Raw genomic sequence first — 22,618 nt, 5'->3', positions numbered from 1 at the left:
TTTACATAAAGGTTTAGTGAAGATGTCCGCTAGTTGTTTACTAGTTTCGACAAATTCAATAACCACATCACCCTTTTCAACATGGTCTCTTATGAAGTGATGTCTAATCTCAATATGCTTGGTTCTTGAATGTTGAACCGGATTCTTGGTTAAATTTATTGCACTAGTATTCACATTTGATAGGAATGTGATCAAGCATGAGTCCATAGTCCATAAGTTGTTGTTTCATCCATAAAATTTGGGCGCAACAACTACCGGCGGCTACATACTCGGCTTCGGCGGTAGACAAGGCTACACTTACTTGTTTCTTACTATGCCATGAAACAAGAGAGTTTCCTAGCAAGTGACAAGTGCCACTAGTGCTTTTCCTATCCAATTTGCAACCAGCAAAATCGGAATCGGAATAACCAATCAAATCACAAGTGGATCCTTTCGGATACCACAATCCAACATTTAATGTTCCTATGAGATACTTCATAATCCTTTTTACCGCACTTAAGTGAGATTCCTTAGGATTAGCTTGGTATCTCGCACACATGCATACACTAAACATGATATCTGGCCTACTTGCTGTTAGATAAAGTAATGATCCTATCATGCCTCTATACTTCTTTACATCTATGCTTTTACCTTGTTCATCTTTGTCAAGGTAGCAAGTAGTGCTCATTGGTGTGTCCATTGCCTTAGCATTGTCCATTCCAAATCTTTTGAGCAGTTCCTTGCAATATTTGGTTTGGCTAACGAAAGTTCCTTCTTTTCCTTGTTTGATTTGCAGACCAAGGAAGAAGTTGAGTTCGCCCATCATGGACATTTCAAATTCACTTTGCATGAGGTTTGAGAAAAACTTGCAAAGTGATTCGTTAGTTGAACCAAATATTATGTCATCGACATAAACTTGTACCAAAAGGATATTTTTGTTTTCAATCAAGATAAATAAAGTTGTATCAACCTTCCCTCTTCTAAAACCCTTTTCTATTAAAAACTTGCTCAAACGTTCATACCAAGCTCTTGGAGCTTGTTTAAGACCATAAAGAGCTTTCTTGAGTTTAAAAACATGATTAGGATTTTCATAATCCTCAAAACTGGGAGGTTGTTCAACATATACTTCTTCTTTAATGAAACCATTAAGAAAGGCACTCTTAACATCCATTTGATAAAGTTTGAAGTTATAAGAGGATGCAAAAGCAAGTAACATCCTAATTGCTTATAATCTAGCTACGGGAGCATAAGTTTCGTCATAATCAATGCCTTCCTCTTGATTATAACCTTTAGCTACTAATCTAGCTTTGTTTCTAACAATTGTACCATTTTCATCGAGTTTATTTCTAAAAACCCATTTTGTTCCTACAATTGTTTGATTACTTGGTTTAGGCACCAATTCCCAAACGTCATTTCGTTTGAATTGGTTAAGCTCCTCTTGCATTGCCATAGCCCAATGTTCATCATCAATTGCGGACTCAATGGTAGATGGTTCAATTTGAGAAACAAAAGCACTATATACAAATAAATTTCTAAAAGTGGATCGAGTTGTTACCCCTTTCGAAATATCACCAATGACGTTGTCTAGAGGATGATCCTTTGAAGTACGCCAATCCTTTGGAAGTGCATTTATTTGTGCTTGTGATGGTTCAATTTCTTCAACTTGAACACTATCCTTTGTTGACCTTGTAGAGGCTTCATTTAAATCTTTTTCTTTGTCTTCACCATTCAAATTTAGTGAATCAAAGTTTTCTACATTTTCATCAAAATCTTTTCTAGCACAACAACGGTTAGTTTCATCAAAAGCGACATGAATACTTTCTTCCATAGTCATGATGCGTTTATTATATACTCTAAAAGCTTTGCTAGTTAAAGAGTAGCCTAAGAAGATTCCTTCATCAGCCTTAGCATCAAATTTGCCTAAGTTATCTTTTCCATTATTTAGAATAAAGCATTTACAACCAAAGACGTGAAGGTGGGAAATATTTGGCTTTCTTCCTTTGTACAATTCGTACGGTGTTTTCTTAAGAATAGGTCGAATGATAATCCTATTCATAACATAACACGCGGTACTAACCGCATCCGCCCAAAAGTACTTAGGAATATTAGCCTCATTGAGCATAGTTCTCGCCATTTCTTCTAAATGACGATTTTTTCTTTCAACCACACCATTTTGTTGTGGTGTTCTAGGAGAGGAAAAATTATGCTCAATACCATTTTCTTCACAAAAAGTTTCAAAAAGATTGTTTTCAAATTCTCCACCATGATCACTTCTAATAGATGATATATGCAAATTCTTTTCATTTTGAATAACTTTGGCTAATCTTTTGAATGCTCGAAATGCATCACTCTTGTTTGCTAGGAACAAGGTCCATGTAAATCGAGAGTAATCATCAACAATAACTAAAGCATAGTAATTGCCACCAAAGCTCATAGTCCTAGAAGGACCAAATAAATCCATGTGCAAAAGTTGTAATGGCCTTGTTGTTAAAACAATGTTTTTGGATTTAAAAGAGGCCTTTACTTGTTTTCCCTTTTGACATGCATCGCAAAGGACGTCTTTTTCAAAACGTAGCTTTGGTAAGCCAATTACTAACTCTTTAGAGACCAACTTGTTAAGATGGTCCATGTTAGCATGAGCTACTCTACGATGCCATAACCAAGTTTCATCATTTTTACTAACAAGGCATTTCACATCATTTGAGGAAACTTCATTTAGATTAATCATGTATACATTGTCAACACGGTGCCCAATTAGCACAATTTCATTAGTGTCTTGCCTTTTTATCAAACAACATTTTGAATCAAAGGTGACTAAGTTTCCTTTGTCACAAAGTTGGCTAACACTAATGAGATTATGTTTGAGACCTTTGACAAGTATAACATTATCTATGGAGGTAGAAGGATTTTTACCAACTTTTCCAACGCCGATTACTTTGCCGGTGTTGTTGTCTCCATAGATCACGTTTCCTCTGTTTGTAGGCTCTATTGCGGTGAACTTTGATTCATCGCCGGTCATGTGTTTGGAGCATCCACTATCAACATACCAATTTGTATCCTTAGCTCCAACACGTACCTACAAAATAATTTAAAATTGGGATTTAGGTACCTAAGTGAATTTGGGTCCTTGATGGTTAGTATGAACATAATGCCCATAAGGTGCCCATCTCGTATCTTGACTACGAAAGTTTATATGTTTAATTCTAGTAAAGCATACGGGTGCTATATGACCTACTTTATTACAATAATGACATATGACATTTGGATTATGCATCCTATGCATGTTTCTAAATGGTTGCCTAGGTTGTTTCCTAAATGCAACATCTTTTGATCTATATGCATTGTGATTATAATTTCTAAATGAAGCATGTTGAGGAGGATGTTTAAAAGCTTCATTCCTTTTAGGCATGCTTGCCTTTTGGGCTTGCGGTTGCCTAATAGGAGTTTTAGCATTTTTAAATTTTCCTTTTTCAAAACCTAAACCTTCCTTATTATGAACATGCTTTTGGTTTTTCAACATTTTATCTAAATTCTTTGAAGATTCATTGAACTTAGCTAAAGTGTTCTTAAGATTTGTAATTTCATTTTCATGCATTTTACAAGATTTGTATGGATCACTACTTATGCTACACTTATCTTTTCCAAGATTGATATTCTCGTTTTTCAACATCTCATTTTGTTTTAAAAGATCCATATTCTTTTTCTTTAGGAGAGAATAATCTTGGGTAAGTTTTGTGTACACCTCAAGTAAGGCATCATATTCATCTTGTAAATTAAAAGAAGTGAAGTTGTCATCACTAACCTTTTCTTCGCTTGCCATTAAGCAAAGATTTGCAACCTCGTCGTTATCGGAGTCGGATTCATCCTCGTTCTCCCATGATATGTATGCTTTCTCCTTCTTCTTAAATTTCTTGTTTTTGTCCTCCTTTTGAAGTTTTGGACAATTGGGTTTGATGTGTCCAACTTCTCCACACTCATAGCATTTTGGTACCTTTGTTTTGCTCTTGAAATTTTTCTTCATTGCAAACTTATTGAATCTTTTTAATAAGAGTGCAAATTCTTCATCTCCTTCTTCTTCATTATCATCACTCTCTTCTTGCAGTGATGTTGTTTTAAGGGCGAGACTTTTCTTCTTGCTTTCTTCACCTTTTTGTCTATTTAGCATAGTCATTTCATAGGTGAGAAGATTACCTCGTAGTTGATCAAATGTAAGTTGATCATAGAGCCTTCCTTCCACAATGGCGTTCACTTTGGAGTTCCATTTTGGTGTAAGGCTTGTAAGCACCTTGGTCACAATTTGTTTATCATTGTATTTTGTGCCAAGCATGCTTAGATTGTTGAAGATCTTGGAGAGTCTTTCAAGAGCTTCTTCAATGCTCTCTTCATCTTTCATTTTAAAATTTTCCCATTCATGAACCAACATAAATACCTTTGATTCTTTAACGTGGTCGGTTCCTTCGTAAGTGATTTGGAGTTTATCCCAAATCTCTTTAGCGGTTTCACATGTAGAGATCTTCATATAATCATGCTCGTTAAGTGCACAATGAATGAAGTTGATGGCTTTATCATTCATTGCCACTTTCTTCCAATCATCGTCACTATATTCATCTTCTCCTTTCGGTACTTGCTTTGAGACGGAGACTTCTCCTTCTTTAGTGCTTGTTGTCTTTGTTGGAATGTGATTTCCATTCTCAATCACTTTCCAAATTCTCACATCTTGAGAACGGATCCAAATTCTCATCTTATTTTTCCAAGAAGAGTAATTTGTTCCTCTAAAAAGAGGAGGTCTAGCGGTTGAGTTACCTTCGCTAGTGTTGTTGTTGTTAAAGCCTGTGCTTGCCATGATCTTTTCCCTTAAACGGTTAAGTCTTTCAAAGGGTTAAGCTCTGATGCCACTTGTAGAACCTATGCACAATTACTCAAGAGGGGGGGTGAATTGAGTATTGCAACAACAATGAATCTTTTTGCGAAAGTTAAAGACAATATACAAAAGTGTTATTGTACTAGTATTTTTCCAAGAGCTTAACTCAATTGCTAAGCATTTATAAGGAGCTTTTACTTTCCAATAGACACCAACTCAAATAAATTGATCAAGCTTTTCACCAATCGGACTTACTCCTTAAGTACTTACGAAGCTACTTTTCGATCACAATTTATTTGCTCAAAGGTAAAAGACAATAATATTGAAGAGATGAGTTTGGAGAGATGCAAACGCTATTTAGAGTGGTTCGGCACAATCCTTGTCCTACGTCCACTTTCTTTCTCAATCGCAATTGAGAAGTTCCACTATTGCCAAGCTTCAAGGTGCTCGCGCAAAACCTTTTACAATCCGAGTCCTTAGTTTCTAACACCTCACGGTATATGATCACCACTCGTATACTAACCCACTCCACTTAGAGATACTTTCTCTAAGATTTGCCTTGAGTACTTAGTATACCTCTTTGGTATCCTCACCGACTATAGTGTTTATAACTCTTGACTCAACCTTGGAGATCACACTCCAATTTACAAAGTGTACAAGAAAACAATTCTCAAAGAATTGTTGAGATGAAATGAGTACTCTCTAGAAGAGTGTATGATTACAAGTTTAGCACTATTGAACCAATTGATATTGCTCTCTCAATTTGTGTATTATAACACCTTAAAAAATGTGTAGAATGAAAGAATATGAACAATATAGTTTGCAAAAAATCAAGTATGTAAAATAAGGCTTCAATCCATCTATTTATAGACTCCCCAAACCTTAGAAATGTTGGGGAGTTAATGGGATGGAGCCTTTTTGTCAAAACTAGCCGTTTTTTATGTTTTTGAATTATTTGCATCGATGCATAACACTTTGCATCGATGCAAATGTGTCTTTGAAGCTGAAATTTGAATTTTCAGCTAGGTTGCATCGATGCAAACATCTTTGCATCGATTCAACAAGTCGTCGCATGCTTTGCATCGATGCAAGACGAGTGTGCATCGATGCAAACCTTAAAGAATGGCTTAAAATCACTTTAAAACACTTAGGATTGATCTCAAACTTGTTGGAGTCAATTCCTATGCTTTTGTACCTTTGAAAACAAGTTTTAAACCATTTGGCTAGCATCGAATTACAAGATGTGCATCAAAACATTTTGTGAGTGTGTGTTGAGAGATTTAGCAATTGGTTCTTTAACAAGAAGTTACCTAAGTCCTAAGACACTATACTTGTCTTCAAATGTTGTGGACTTGAGTTTCTTGTTGCTGTTGTGTTGCTTTCAACTCTTCATTCCTCAACGTTGAATGTTGGTTGATCTTTCAACATGCTTGTTCATTCAAGTTGTTTGTTAGTTTGTCTTTCATGTCGTTTGTTGGTTTGTCATTCATCAAAACTTACGAATACAAACTTCACATACAAGCAACATGATTTACAATTTCCCCCTTTTTGATAATGACAAACCAATTTTGAGGATATGCATTTATAAATGATTTTGAAAGCAACAATAATGCACTTTGTTTTATAGAAAGCTTTGGAGAGGACTTCACAAAAAAATTTTTGCAGGAGTTCCCCCTAAATATGTGCATTTGTTCCTTTAAAGGGCGTTTATCAAAGAAAACGATTTAGATATCAAAGTTTTTGCTTAGCGGAAGTCTTTTTGAAATCATTGTTTCGCAAACTTATTTCTTCTTTTCAAATCCTCAAACTTCTTCTTTTTCAAAAGTTCAAAACTTCAAATATCCTCAAACTTTTCTTCCCCCTTTTGACATTATCAAAAAGAAGGGAGTTTGAAATGTGTCATAGAAGCATGCATAAAACAATGAATTTTTTTAAGTTCAATTTCTCTATTAATCTCAAGGATGAGATATTCCCCCTTTCAAAAAGAATTTGATTTCCTCCTTTTTTTTATATATATAATAAGCATGCATAATTCCCCCTAAAGAAGTGAAATATATCAAGACATGCACATTAACTTAAAATAGGGGTACCAAGCCTATTCTGAGTTATTTATGAAGGAAATATCAAAGTATTTAAACCATAATAGAAATCCTTAGCTTACTATGAGTTAGTTTAACAATTCATATAATCAAATAAGCATAAAGCAATAAAAAGTGACTTGATGAAGAGGAGACAATCAATCTTGGTCTTCATCATCATCAGTATCCTCTTCATATGGTAGGTGGATGCCGAAATGCTCATATAAGTCATCAATACGACGATCCAAGCGACCCGTGCGATGATCTACACGAGACACACGACGATTAAGTGCTTCAAGTTGCCTACCATGCTCTACTTCAATCCTTTGGATGTTTTGGTTGATGGATTGTAATTCTCTCATTACATCAACCAAGGAGGGTGGTTTTTGAGCTTGAGGTGCTTGTGGAGGAGCTTGCTCTTGAGAACCTTGTTCATCAACATTTCTTCTTCCCATTTCATCAACCAAATTCACGTGTTTTTGTGCAATTTGGTCGTGTTTGCATCGATACAATAGGCTTTGCATCGATGCACATAGCACGTCATGTGCTTTGCATCGATGCAAAGCTTGGTTGCATCGATGCAACATGCATCATTTTGCCCAAAGTCACCAAATTTTCATCCTTTGGTGGTTCTTTCTTCAATCCTTTGAGTTCCATCATGTATATACTCACTTAAACCATTATAAACTTCAATTTGTTGATCCTCCATTGTTTATAATCTTCAAATTCTTCAATCTACCTCAAGATTAATCACTCATTCATCAACTCATAAACCTACAAAACAATGGCTAATTGGATATCTCCAATGCTTAAGTTAGTAAGAGATACAAAAATAGCAATATAAATACAATGAGATCAAACAAATCATATTAGATTAGAATCCAAGATACCAAGTTCATTTCGGATGTTAAAAAAACTTTCTTTACATAAAGGTTTAGTGAAGATGTCCGCTAGTTGTTTACTAGTTTCGACAAATTCAATAACCACATCACCCTTTTCAACATGGTCTCTTATGAAGTGATGTCTAATCTCAATATGCTTGGTTCTTGAATGTTGAACCGGATTCTTGGTTAAATTTATTGCACTAGTATTCACATTTGATAGGAATGTGATCAAGCATGAGTCCATAGTCCATAAGTTGTTGTTTCATCCATAAAATTTGGGCGCAACAACTACCGGCGGCTACATACTCGGCTTCGGCGGTAGACAAGGCTACACTTACTTGTTTCTTACTATGCCATGAAACAAGAGAGTTTCCTAGCAAGTGACAAGTGCCACTAGTGCTTTTCCTATCCAATTTGCAACCAGCAAAATCGGAATCGGAATAACCAATCAAATCACAAGTGGATCCTTTCGGATACCACAATCCAACATTTAATGTTCCTATGAGATACTTCATAATCCTTTTTACCGCACTTAAGTGAGATTCCTTAGGATTAGCTTGGTATCTCGCACACATGCATACACTAAACATGATATCTGGCCTACTTGCTGTTAGATAAAGTAATGATCCTATCATGCCTCTATACTTCTTTACATCTATGCTTTTACCTTGTTCATCTTTGTCAAGGTAGCAAGTAGTGCTCATTGGTGTGTCCATTGCCTTAGCATTGTCCATTCCAAATCTTTTGAGCAGTTCCTTGCAATATTTGGTTTGGCTAACGAAAGTTCCTTCTTTTCCTTGTTTGATTTGCAGACCAAGGAAGAAGTTGAGTTCGCCCATCATGGACATTTCAAATTCACTTTGCATGAGGTTTGAGAAAAACTTGCAAAGTGATTCGTTAGTTGAACCAAATATTATGTCATCGACATAAACTTGTACCAAAAGGATGTTTTTGTTTTCAATCAAGATAAATAAAGTTGTATCAACCTTCCCTCTTCTAAAACCCTTTTCTATTAAAAACTTGCTCAAACGTTCATACCAAGCTCTTGGAGCTTGTTTAAGACCATAAAGAGCTTTCTTGAGTTTAAAAACATGATTAGGATTTTCATAATCCTCAAAACTGGGAGGTTGTTCAACATATACTTCTTCTTTAATGAAACCATTAAGAAAGGCACTCTTAACATCCATTTGATAAAGTTTGAAGTTATAAGAGGATGCAAAAGCAAGTAACATCCTAATTGCTTCTAATCTAGCTACGGGAGCATAAGTTTCGTCATAATCAATGCCTTCCTCTTGATTATAACCTTTAGCTACTAATCTAGCTTTGTTTCTAACAATTGTACCATTTTCATCGAGTTTATTTCTAAAAACCCATTTTGTTCCTACAATTGTTTGATTACTTGGTTTAGGCACCAATTCCCAAACGTCATTTCGTTTGAATTGGTTAAGCTCCTCTTGCATTGCCATAGCCCAATGTTCATCATCAATTGCGGACTCAATGGTAGATGGTTCAATTTGAGAAACAAAAGCACTATATACAAATAAATTTCTAAAAGTGGATCGAGTTGTTACCCCTTTCGAAATATCACCAATGACGTTGTCTAGAGGATGATCCTTTGAAGTACGCCAATCCTTTGGAAGTGCATTTATTTGTGCTTGTGATGGTTCAATTTCTTCAACTTGAACACTATCCTTTGTTGAGCTTGTAGAGGCTTCATTTAAATCTTTTTCTTTGTCTTCACCATTCAAATTTAGTGAATCAAAGTTTTCTACATTTTCATCAAAATCTTTTCTAGCACAACAACGGTTAGTTTCATCAAAAGCGACATGAATACTTTCTTCCATAGTCATGATGCGTTTATTATATACTCTAAAAGCTTTGCTAGTTAAAGAGTAGCCTAAGAAGATTCCTTCATCAGCCTTAGCATCAAATTTGCCTAAGTTATCTTTTCCATTATTTAGAATAAAGCATTTACAACCAAAGACGTGAAGGTGGGAAATATTTGGCTTTCTTCCTTTGTACAATTCGTACGGTGTTTTCTTAAGAATAGGTCGAATGATAATCCTATTCATAACATAACACGCGGTACTAACCGCATCCGCCCAAAAGTACTTAGGAATATTAGCCTCATTGAGCATAGTTCTCGCCATTTCTTCTAAATGACGATTTTTTCTTTCAACCACACCATTTTGTTGTGGTGTTCTAGGAGAGGAAAAATTATGCTCAATACCATTTTCTTCACAAAAAGTTTCAAAAAGATTGTTTTCAAATTCTCCACCATGATCACTTCTAATAGATGATATATGCAAATTCTTTTCATTTTGAATAACTTTGGCTAATCTTTTGAATGCTCGAAATGCATCACTCTTGTTTGCTAGGAACAAGGTCCATGTAAATCGAGAGTAATCATCAACAATAACTAAAGCATAGTAATTGCCACCAAAGCTCATAGTCCTAGAAGGACCAAATAAATCCATGTGCAAAAGTTGTAATGGCCTTGTTGTTAAAACAATGTTTTTGGATTTAAAAGAGGCCTTTACTTGTTTTCCCTTTTGACATGCATCGCAAAGGACGTCTTTTTCAAAACGTAGCTTTGGTAAGCCAATTACTAACTCTTTAGAGACCAACTTGTTAAGATGGTCCATGTTAGCATGAGCTACTCTACGATGCCATAACCAAGTTTCATCATTTTTACTAACAAGGCATTTCACATCATTTGAGGAAACTTCATTTAGATTAATCATGTATACATTGTCAACACGGTGCCCAATTAGCACAATTTCATTAGTGTCTTGCCTTTTTATCAAACAACATTTTGAATCAAAGGTGACTAAGTTTCCTTTGTCACAAAGTTGGCTAACACTAATGAGATTATGTTTGAGACCTTTGACAAGTATAACATTATCTATGGAGGTAGAAGGATTTTTACCAACTTTTCCAACGCCGATTACTTTGCCGGTGTTGTTGTCTCCATAGATCACGTTTCCTCTGTTTGTAGGCTCTATTGCGGTGAACTTTGATTCATCGCCGGTCATGTGTTTGGAGCATCCACTATCAACATACCAATTTGTATCCTTAGCTCCAACACGTACCTACAAAATAATTTAAAATTGGGATTTAGGTACCTAAGTGAATTTGGGTCCTTGATGGTTAGTATGAACATAATGCCCATAAGGTGCCCATCTCGTATCTTGACTACGAAAGTTTATATGTTTAATTCTAGTAAAGCATACGGGTGCTATATGACCTACTTTATTACAATAATGACATATGACATTTGGATTATGCATCCTATGCATGTTTCTAAATGGTTGCCTAGGTTGTTTCCTAAATGCAACATCTTTTGATCTATATGCATTGTGATTATAATTTCTAAATGAAGCATGTTGAGGAGGATGTTTAAAAGCTTCATTCCTTTTAGGCATGCTTGCCTTTTGGGCTTGCGGTTGCCTAATAGGAGTTTTAGCATTTTTAAATTTTCCTTTTTCAAAACCTAAACCTTCCTTATTATGAACATGCTTTTGGTTTTTCAACATTTTATCTAAATTCTTTGAAGATTCATTGAACTTAGCTAAAGTGTTCTTAAGATTTGTAATTTCATTTTCATGCATTTTACAAGATTTGTATGGATCACTACTTATGCTACACTTATCTTTTCCAAGATTGATATTCTCGTTTTTCAACATCTCATTTTGTTTTAAAAGATCCATATTCTTTTTCTTTAGGAGAGAATAATCTTGGGTAAGTTTTGTGTACACCTCAAGTAAGGCATCATATTCATCTTGTAAATTAAAAGAAGTGAAGTTGTCATCACTAACCTTTTCTTCGCTTGCCATTAAGCAAAGATTTGCAACCTCGTCGTTATCGGAGTCGGATTCATCCTCGTTCTCCCATGATATGTATGCTTTCTCCTTCTTCTTAAATTTCTTGTTTTTGTCCTCCTTTTGAAGTTTTGGACAATTGGGTTTGATGTGTCCAACTTCTCCACACTCATAGCATTTTGGTACCTTTGTTTTGCTCTTGAAATTTTTCTTCATTGCAAACTTATTGAATCTTTTTAATAAGAGTGCAAATTCTTCATCTCCTTCTTCTTCATTATCATCACTCTCTTCTTGCAGTGATGTTGTTTTAAGGGCGAGACTTTTCTTCTTGCTTTCTTCACCTTTTTGTCTATTTAGCATAGTCATTTCATAGGTGAGAAGATTACCTCGTAGTTGATCAAATGTAAGTTGATCATAGAGCCTTCCTTCCACAATGGCGTTCACTTTGGAGTTCCATTTTGGTGTAAGGCTTGTAAGCACCTTGGTCACAATTTGTTTATCATTGTATTTTGTGCCAAGCATGCTTAGATTGTTGAAGATCTTGGAGAGTCTTTCAAGAGCTTCTTCAATGCTCTCTTCATCTTTCATTTTAAAATTTTCCCATTCATGAACCAACATAAATACCTTTGATTCTTTAACGTGGTCGGTTCCTTCGTAAGTGATTTGGAGTTTATCCCAAATCTCTTTAGCGGTTTCACATGTAGAGATCTTCATATAATCATGCTCGTTAAGTGCACAATGAATGAAGTTGATGGCTTTATCATTCATTGCCACTTTCTTCCAATCATCGTCACTATATTCATCTTCTCCTTTCGGTACTTGCTTTGAGACGGAGACTTCTCCTTCTTTAGTGCTTGTTGTCTTTGTTGGAATGTGATTTCCATTCTCAATCACTTTCCAAATTCTCACATCTTGAGAACGGATCCAAATTCTCATCTTATTTTTCCAAGAAGAGTAATTTGTTCCTCTAAAAAGAGGAGGTCTAGCGGTTGAGTTACCTTCGCTAGTGTTGTTGTTGTTAAAGCCTGTGCTTGCCATGATCTTTTCCCTTAAACGGTTAAGTCTTTCAAAGGGTTAAGCTCTGATGCCACTTGTAGAACCTATGCACAATTACTCAAGAGGGGGGGTGAATTGAGTATTGCAACAACAATGAATCTTTTTGCGAAAGTTAAAGACAATATACAAAAGTGTTATTGTACTAGTATTTTTCCAAGAGCTTAACTCAATTGCTAAGCATTTATAAGGAGCTTTTACTTTCCAATAGACACCAACTCAAATAAATTGATCAAGCTTTTCACCAATCGGACTTACTCCTTAAGTACTTACGAAGCTACTTTTCGATCACAATTTATTTGCTCAAAGGTAAAAGACAATAATATTGAAGAGATGAGTTTGGAGAGATGCAAACGCTATTTAGAGTGGTTCGGCACAATCCTTGTCCTACGTCCACTTTCTTTCTCAATCGCAATTGAGAAGTTCCACTATTGCCAAGCTTCAAGGTGCTCGCGCAAAACCTTTTACAATCCGAGTCCTTAGTTTCTAACACCTCACGGTATATGATCACCACTCGTATACTAACCCACTCCACTTAGAGATACTTTCTCTAAGATTTGCCTTGAGTACTTAGTATACCTCTTTGGTATCCTCACCGACTATAGTGTTTATAACTCTTGACTCAACCTTGGAGATCACACTCCAATTTACAAAGTGTACAAGAAAACAATTCTCAAAGAATTGTTGAGATGAAATGAGTACTCTCTAGAAGAGTGTATGATTACAAGTTTAGCACTATTGAACCAATTGATATTGCTCTCTCAATTTGTGTATTATAACACCTTAAAAAATGTGTAGAATGAAAGAATATGAACAATATAGTTTGCAAAAAATCAAGTATGTAAAATAAGGCTTCAATCCATCTATTTATAGACTCCCCAAACCTTAGAAATGTTGGGGAGTTAATGGGATGGAGCCTTTTTGTCAAAACTAGCCGTTTTTTATGTTTTTGAATTATTTGCATCGATGCATAACACTTTGCATCGATGAAAATGTGTCTTTGAAGCTGAAATTTGAATTTTCAGCTAGGTTGCATCGATGCAAACATCTTTGCATCGATTCAACAAGTCGTCGCATGCTTTGCATCGATGCAAGACGAGTGTGCATCGATGCAAACCTTAAAGAATGGCTTAAAATCACTTTAAAACACTTAGGATTGATCTCAAACTTGTTGGAGTCAATTCCTATGCTTTTGTACCTTTGAAAACAAGTTTTAAACCATTTGGCTAGCATCGAATTGCAAGATGTGCATCAAAACATTTTGTGAGTGTGTGTTGAGAGATTTAGCAATTGGTTCTTTAACAAGAAGTTACCTAAGTCCTAAGACACTATACTTGTCTTCAAATGTTGTGGACTTGAGTTTCTTGTTGTTGTTGTGTTGCTTTCAACTCTTCATTCCTCAACGTTGAATGTTGGTTGATCTTTCAACATGCTTGTTCATTCAAGTTGTTTGTTGGTTTGTCTTTCATGTCGTTTGTTGGTTTGTCATTCATCAAAACCTACGAATACAAACTTCACATACAAGCAACATGATTTACAGAAACTACAAATTGCAGCACATATTAACAGAGAAAACAACTTAATTTCAATTTTCAAGATAAACAAGAAAAATAATCTATTGAATACAGAAAAATATCACAGCTTCTTTCCACCATTTTTTTTAATTGCTTTAAGTTCTTAATTGAAAAATTCTATGCAATTGACAAATCCAGGAAGTCATTGATCAAACCCTAAATCAACTTTCAAACACATACAAATCACACTATTAATTCTACATTGACAAGTAAAAATATGATTTTTCTTTTCATAACATCCGAAAATCAAGTTAGAAATGAAGTATGATGTTGAGAGAGGAAACTTGAATTATAGCTCGAGTTGAACAGAGCAGAGCTTCAGGCGGTGGCAGCGGCGATGAAGAAAAATGCAATCATGGTGGTAGAGGATGGAGAAAAATGTGGACTTAGGGTTGAATGGAGTGCGTACAAAGAGAAGCAAAAACGAAAGGAATTTGTGGTAAATGTAAAAAAATAATAATTACTATTAAACCCCGTATGAGGCATCTTTATAAATTATTATTTGTGCACATCAGAAAAGCTCAAAAGAGCTGAGCTTATTATACACAGACCCAATTAAATTGGTGTTTATTAGCACGTTTCAAACTGTGTAAACTCGAAAAAATAGTTTACGTTAAATGATTTGATCGACCAATTTCATTCCATAATTTTTTATAAAGAAAAAAACTAATTTAACTCACATATAAATATAAAAAACCGATTTCAACATTTTCTCCTCCGTTACTAAACCAAATTCTAGATTTCTAGTCACTTTATTATGAAGTCCGATCCGTTATAGGGATGTTTAGGGGTCGAATTAATTTGGATTTGGAGTAAAATAAGAATCGAACCAATTAAATTATAATTAGTTTGGATTAGTTTGATTATATATATATTTTTTGTTGTGTATTTAAGCTAAATCAAATATATTAAAAATGGATTGGTTCGGTTCAGATAATTAAGTATACGATGAAATAAAAATTAAAAAAATTAAAAAAAATGATAATTTTTTTAGAAAAATAATATAAATATGATAACACATGTAATATCAACTAACAAGTTAATAATATTTTAACAGTAAAAAAAATAAAAAAAAGCTCTAATCCATGTAACTTTTTTATCCAAACTATCCAAGTAACTTCTTGCAGACGCGCCTCTCCCACTTCTTCAGTCGTTTGTCATACACGCGCCTCATATAACGTAAACCTTCTGCTGCGTGATAAACCTTTGGTCAATGTAAACCTTTTACTGCAACATAAACCTTGTTCTCTTCTCGCGTTTTCGTTCTTCTTCTTCTTTCTCTGCTCGCGTTCTTCTTCTTCTTCTTCAACGATGCCAAACAATTTGGGAAGTACCTACTAAGAATGAAAAAGAAGAACCAAAATTTCTTCTTCGAGCGCAACCTCAAAGGCGATCATTGCATTAAACATGAATTCTGGGCCGACGCAAGAAGCAGGGCCACATATGAATATTTCGGAGACGTGGTTTTATTCGACACTACCTACAACACAAACAGGTATTCCGTTCAGTCACATATTGTTTTATGTTTGGTGAATGTACAAATTTCGGTCCACCACTGTCTGGGTGCATCTATTTATGCAGGTACAATCTGGTTTTAGGTTCTTTTGTAGGCGTGAATCACCATGGTCAGTCGACACTTCTTGGATTCGCGTTGATGAAAAATGAGGACATCCAATCATTCAAATGGCTATTTGATTGTTGGCTCCATTGCATGGGAGGGAAGGCACCAAAAGGCATTCTTACTGAAAAATGCGCATTGATTCAAAGGGCAATTGAGCCATGCATGCCAACAACAATTCACAGGTGGTGCATCTGGCACATCATAAAGAAGATCCCAAACAAACTAAACGGCTACAAGGGACACGAAAAAATTGAACAAGAGATGAGCCAAGTTGTTTGGAACTTGTACACGAAAGACGCATTTGACAGAAACTAGAATGATTTCCTCACAAAGTACGGCCTCGGATGCAACAAGTGGCTTTCAGGTCGTAGAGAAATCAAGAAGAAATGGAGTTTGGAGCTTTTCAGCAAGTGTGCACATGCACACACCTGGGCGTACGCACAAGTCCCAGCATATGACCTCATTTAATGCAAAACGCTAGCAGCGAATTTTGGGCCTCCAAAATCCAATCTAACTCATTCCTGAAGCTATTTCAACCCTAATTCAAGAGGAGGCAAGGGAGAGCAATTAGATTTAGCTTATAGCATGTTTTAGGTCATTTCTAGAGAGAGAAGCTCTCTCTTCTCTCTAGAATTTAGGGTAGAATAGTTAAATTTCTGTTAGATTTATGCTTTGATACTTGCTTTAATTTAGTTTTCTTTACTATTTCTTGTTCTAGCATTTTACTTCTTTTAGTTTTACTTGTTATTTCTTTTATTTGGTTATTTTATTGTTGATAAACTCTTGTTAATTTTAATTTCCATTAATGCAATTTGATGTTTTTATATTTATTGTTATTTAATTGAGTTGTTATTATTATTTTCTTGCTTTTGGTAGCTTTAGAATTTATTATTATTGCAATTTAATATGCCTTTATTTTCATGCACACCAGGTGTTTGATAAAATGCTTGGCTTAGTTTTAGTGTAATTTTTCCTCACTCTTGGCTTGGATTTGAGGACTTTGGTGACCTTGAGTCATTGATGTCCATTCTTAATTGATATATTAGAGTAGTTAGTTGATTTGGTTTCCATTAACACTAGTCTTTCATTAAGCTAATTAGCGAGTAGACTAGGACTTGTAGATTGAGATCAATTATGCCTATTTGACTTATCCTTGATGTTAGGGTTGACTAAGTAGGATTAACTCTTCATAATCATCATGTGTTTGTGGTCAATGGCTAAGATAGATAACCTTGACTCTCAACCCTTGCCAAGAGGTTTCTTAGCATTTGAATTTTCCTTTCTCTTGATTAATTGCCTTGACTTTAATTGCCTTTGATATTTAGCTATTGTTTGTTTCTTTAATTTCTTGCTATTTACATTTCTTCCCTCTTGCAATCTCAAAACCCCTTTCCCCCTAATAGCCAATAATTGATCACTTTATTGCAATTCCTAGGAAGAACGACCTGGGATTTAAAACTCCTAGTTATTTTGTGTTGAATTGTGACATCTTTTGAATTTAAACTTTGATGGATGGTCAATTGTTGGGTTTGGACTATACTTGCAATGGAGAAATTCTATTTTTGTGAAATTCCTAACCCACTTTAGGCCATCATCAAGTTTTTGGCGCCGTTGCCGGAGAGTTGCAATGGTGTTATATTGTTGGCTATTGTTAATATGTGAATATGTGAATAGTTTTCTTCTTTTTGGTTGTTTGCTTGCTTTTGTTAGTTGTTAGGAGTTTGTTTTAGTTTCTCTTATTAGATTTTATTTTTATTTCCTCTTTTCTCTATGAATTCTCACCCCTTTGGCTTGGAGTTTGGTTGTTATGATGTTGTAGGAAGTGAGAACCTCAGTGATGGAATGCATAATGGATTGTGGGATCAATTGAGTGAGGAGCCATATGCTTCTAGGCAACCGTCTTGGCAAGAACCTCCTCCATATCCTTATAGCTATTATCCACCTCTTGATGCATACCAATACCAATCAAACCCTTAACATTATGATCAACCTTACTCACAAGTCACATCACACTATTACCAAATACCTCCACATGAGCCTAACTTATACCCACCAAACCATGAACCTTATGTGCCTCATGAACAACCTTATTGGTGAACCACACTTAGAACCACCAAAATTCCAACACCAATACCCCACTCCACCTCAATACTCTCATCAATATCAACCACCTTCAACACATGAGGACTTTCTCCCACATGATGAACCTTCTTTTTCCTCATAACCTTCAACGGAGGAAGCACTTCAATTCTTCCTTCAAGAGAAAGAAGAATACCAAAAGAGGCAAGACAACATCATGACTACCTTAGCCAGAGCTCTATCTCACTTAGCCTCACTACACTCTTCCAACAATTCAAGCACCTCACTACAAGAAAAAAGTCCTATGGCCACGCTTTTTTCTTGCCACGCTTTAAAAGCATGGCCAAAAGTTGTTAATGGCCACGCTTTTATGAAAGTGGTGATTGATTAGAGATTTGGCTACATTTTTTCTTGCTACGCTTAAAATACGTGGCAAAAGGGATCTATGGCTATGCTTTTATAAGAGTTGCAATTGATTTCAGATTTAACCACGTTCTTTTTTGCCACGCTTAAGAAAAACAAAGACACTTTTAAAACGTGGCAAAAAGTTTTTGATCTTGGCATGTTTTTAAAGCGTCCCCATTTCCAATAACTCTGGTAGCACCCCAGAAAAGCGTGGCAAAAAGGTTCGCTTAAAAAAAAAAAACTACTCAGTCCCAAAGGCGCTACGAACTCATCACTCTCATCAGACTTAGCTTCTACTGTTCTCCCCTGTAAGGCTGTAACACCATTACGCCAACGCTCTGAAAACCCTAACACTCAGACAGAGCTCATCGGCATCGCTTGCACTCTCTCATCTGTCGGCGCTCCCTCCGTCGTCTCCCCTAACCCGTCTTTGCTGGCGTTCACACTCCCTCGGCACTCATTACTCACCGCGTCGGTCAGCCAATGGAGGTCGCCTTTCCTTTCTCCGCGCCGCCAGTCTCTGCCCTCCTTCCTCTATCATCTCTTCTCATCTGCTCTACCTTCTTCTCAGCCAACGGGAACGGTGGAAGTTTCGATTCGGTGAACGAGTACCTTCTCCGGAACATTCTGGCGAGGCTCCCGGCTCGTTGGTTCGCTTCCGCTGCTTGCGTCAGCAAATCATGGAGCTCTGTCCTTAATCGAATCCTTACTCGTCCAAAGCTCTCTTCTGCCCTTTCTCTCAATCCTTCACTTTCCGTGAGTTTCACCTATTTCCCCCCAATCAAAACATTTCTTAAAAGCTAGGGTTAATTGGAAATGGAAATGGAGCTTCGTGATTCTATCAGCTTGTTTTTGGAGTAAAATTCCCAGCTTCAATTCTTCAAGGCTTTCTTTGTTAGATCGGGGATTTATATATGTTATAGCTCATATATGTGGAGGTGGAGAAATGGGGAGGCCGTGGTATGAGAATGGGAAATTTCTGAAGAAAAAGAACATCTTCACTGATTTTATTGCTTGTGCTGAATATTTGATTGAGAACAAATTTTGTTCTAAGGAAAGTCTGTGCATTGGGGGAAGAAGTGCTGGAGGTTTGCTAATTGGTGCAGTTCTTAATATGAGACCAGATTTATTCAAGGCAGCTGTTGCTGGAGTACCTTTTGTGGATGTTTTGACAACTATGCTTGATCCAACTATTCCTCTCACCACTTCAGAATGGAAGGTAATTTTCTCTCTTGTATTTTCCTGCCATTCCATGTCAGCATTTGGAAATGATTGAATACATGTCTATTTGGTTCTAAAAGCTTGTTCTTCCCACTTTTAAATGCCTATTAAGCATAGGTTTAGTAGCGGAAAAACGGAGTGGCAAGATATGAGACAAGCAACTCGGATGTAAAAGATCTTCATTTTGTTTGCCTTAGAAAATAGTGTTCCGAATATGACTTATGCATAACCTTGATAATGTCCCGTATTATATTATTTTTCTGGGTCCTTAAAAACGGCTTAAACATATTTCTCATAAAAGATCTCACTTAATATATGAAGCTTATTTAGTTGTTATATTGGGATCTCAAATTAATATTTATGAGAGATATCATATACCCCCACTCCATCAGTGTATTAAGACATTATTAATTATATGGGTCTTTACTTTGTAAATGCTATCCAAATTCTTGATTTTCATTATTTAAGCATGTCCACGCAATATCTTTTCTGCTGAAAGTATATTACCAAAATATCATATGATATAATCTACTCTCATTTCTCATTTTGGTAAAGCTGATTATTCTGTTATGTTTTACTGCAGGAATGGGGTGACCCTAGGAAGGAAGAATTTTACTTCTACATAAAGTCATATTTCCCCGTTGATGATGTGAGAACCTTATGGCTGTGTTAGACTCAGATGGACAGTAGCCTTCATTAGCTATCAATATTTTATTTTTGTATCCTGCATGAAGAGACTTCTAGAAATTATTTATAATTCTTTGCTCATGATTTTCATCCTACCCATTTTACGCAGGTGAAGGCACAGAATTATCCACACATTCTTGTCACTGCTGGATTAAATGGTAAGCATATCTAATTCTTGAAAGGGATCTGTTCATGTTCTTATAAGTAAAGCTAAATAATTCTTGTGGGTCTGCTATTGCTTATGATTTGGCTGGAAAGCTATACTCTGTTGTTCCATGTGACTTTATTTTGTGCTTGTACATGCTGTAGACCCACGGGTTATCTATTCTGAACCTTCAAAGTTCGTGGCAAAGATGAGGGATATGAAGACTGATGATAACATACTGCTTTTTAAATGCGAACTTGGTGCTGGCCATTTTTCAAAGCCGGGGAGGTAAGCTCTAACCTTGTTGCTGTTTCTTAGTTTTTTTATTTATTTTTTCCACTTATTTTGTTTTACATTTATTTATTCTTTGTGGTTTGGGATTTTATTTGATTTAGCTTCAATGCCCGCATTGTTCTGGTTGTAGTTTGGGAAGCTGGGATTTAGTTTAGTAAAATTATTACAAGAAGCTGGGATTTATTCCCTCACCAAATTCTTGTCTAGGAGTGTAAATATATAAAGATTCTATTTTGATTTATGCTTTTCATGTGTGTGTGATGTAGATTTGAGAAGCTCCAAGAAGATGCCTTCACTTATATCTTCATCCTGAAGGCTCTAAATATGATGAACGAGCTCAAGTTTTAAATTCCATGAGGCATGGATGCGGTTAAAGAGAAGGAGCAAAACACTTCCTTCCTAGGCTTCATAAATAACATGTCAGACATTTGGCTCCCGTTAGGCATTTGCATTGCCCACAACTATTGGATTTTCATTGATAAATAATAAAATCCCAAATAATATTGTTTTTCTAGGGTTCAAAACCCTATTATATCTGGTTAGTGGTTACTGCGTTGTTGTCATGCATGGTTCCGATCCAGAGAAGAGAGAAAAATTTTGTTATCCCCGATCCACGTATATAAATTTTTTGTTATTTTTGTGAATTTTAATTAACTGATTTGATTTGATTTTCTGCTGTTATGTGAAATGTTGTTTCCGTTTATGAAATGCATACATTTGACTGAGGTGTATCATTTCCATGATATGATTGACATGCTTGTTGGGTGTGGCTACAAGAAAGGAACCACATTGCTTGGTTATGGTTATGACTTCAGGCAAAGCAATAGGTAAAATGCTCGGCCCCTTCAGCATAATATCAAGTTTAATCACTGATTTATTTATTTGTTTAGTGTTTTCCCAAGGGTATTCCACCTTTCAATTATCAAGGAAGGAAACCAATCCCCTTCAGCATAACTATGTGCCTTATTTTTGTTGGTGTTGGCAGAATTGACAAACTGATGGATGGCCATAAAGCCAAGTTGAAAACTGCTTACAAAGCCTCTGGTGGAAGGACAGTTAACTTGATTTCCCATTCTATGGGAGGAATCATGATCCTGTGTTTCTTGTCTCTTCACCGTGATCTGCGCTTACAAAACTCATGTTATTTCTACGATATATTGCATAGAGTTGGAGAAGAAAGTTATCCCATGTAGTTTGAAAATACTTACCAGTGAGTTTGGACATTGTTTTGGCAGGATTTTGTCAAATATGTGAATAAGTGGACTTGCTTGGCGTGTCCTTTTCAAGGTAATTCCTATGGCTTATTTTTATGCTCTTCTTATCCTGCAAGTAGGTCGTACTTTTTGCTTAATACTACACAAGTAGGTCGTACTAAACTATTCCTGGTTTTACCATTCTTGTGACTGTTGCTCTAGAATATTAAATTACAATTTGCAATTCAGTGTAGTACCACTAACGTTTAGCTCAAGGAATTATCTTTTGTAGGTAAAAAAGTTCACAAATGTTTCAGAAATAATTATGTATGATCTAAGGGAAAGAAGTTTAAGAGGGCTAGAGGAAGGAGGAACAGCAAAGGAAATAGAATTTAAGTTGTATTGTTTTTGTATTTTTTTTTTGAGTTTTTAGTTTTGGAATTCGAACTCGAGATTTATTTTGTATTTGAGTATTAATTTTTTAATGTATAAAACAATTATTGCAAAAATTATATGTCACTAATTATTATTTGATTTATCTTGTACTAAAAATTGCATACTATATTTGTAGGTTTGGTAATAAAAAAGGATTGAAAATTTATATTTTGCAGTAGTGAAGGTAAAAATAAGAAAAAGATTTTTTTTTAATTTTATAAGGCTATTGCCATGCTTTTAAAGTGTGGCCGTATCATTGGCTATCGCCACACTTTAAAAAGTGTAGCC

General features: G+C 35.6%; 1 protein-coding gene across 1 annotated transcript; it reads left to right on the top strand.

Moving 5' to 3' along the window:
• Positions 1-18,436: 18,436 nt before the first annotated feature.
• Positions 18,437-22,404, top strand: LOC112696554 (uncharacterized). The gene is made up of 7 exons (XM_025749358.3): positions 18,437-19,574; positions 20,160-20,225; positions 20,373-20,421; positions 20,573-20,696; positions 20,969-21,529; positions 21,688-21,989; positions 22,188-22,404. The coding sequence occupies exons 1-5, from the start codon at positions 19,302-19,304 to the stop codon at positions 21,048-21,050; spliced, it is 594 nt and encodes a 197-aa protein (XP_025605143.1). The 5' UTR covers positions 18,437-19,301; the 3' UTR covers positions 21,051-21,529; positions 21,688-21,989; positions 22,188-22,404.
• Positions 22,405-22,618: the final 214 nt, after the last annotated feature.

Source organism: Arachis hypogaea, chromosome 6, assembly GCF_003086295.3.
Source record: "Arachis hypogaea cultivar Tifrunner chromosome 6, arahy.Tifrunner.gnm2.J5K5, whole genome shotgun sequence".
Classification (NCBI taxonomy): domain Eukaryota; kingdom Viridiplantae; phylum Streptophyta; class Magnoliopsida; order Fabales; family Fabaceae; genus Arachis; species Arachis hypogaea.
The sequence above is the reverse complement of the archived record's forward strand: the minus strand, read 5'-3'. Positions and strand labels throughout refer to the sequence as shown.

Bases quoted from the DNA above. Each gene is read 5' to 3' on its own strand.
- LOC112696554 (XM_025749358.3), top strand. From the start codon at position 19,302: ATGGGGAGGCCGTGGTATGAGAATGGGAAATTTCTGAAGAAAAAGAAC. The intron at 19,575-20,159 runs GTAATTTTCTCT...GTTTTACTGCAG, and splicing joins TCACCACTTCAGAATGGAAG to GAATGGGGTGACCCTAGGAA. The intron at 20,697-20,968 runs GTAAGCTCTAAC...TGTGTGATGTAG, and splicing joins CATTTTTCAAAGCCGGGGAG to ATTTGAGAAGCTCCAAGAAG.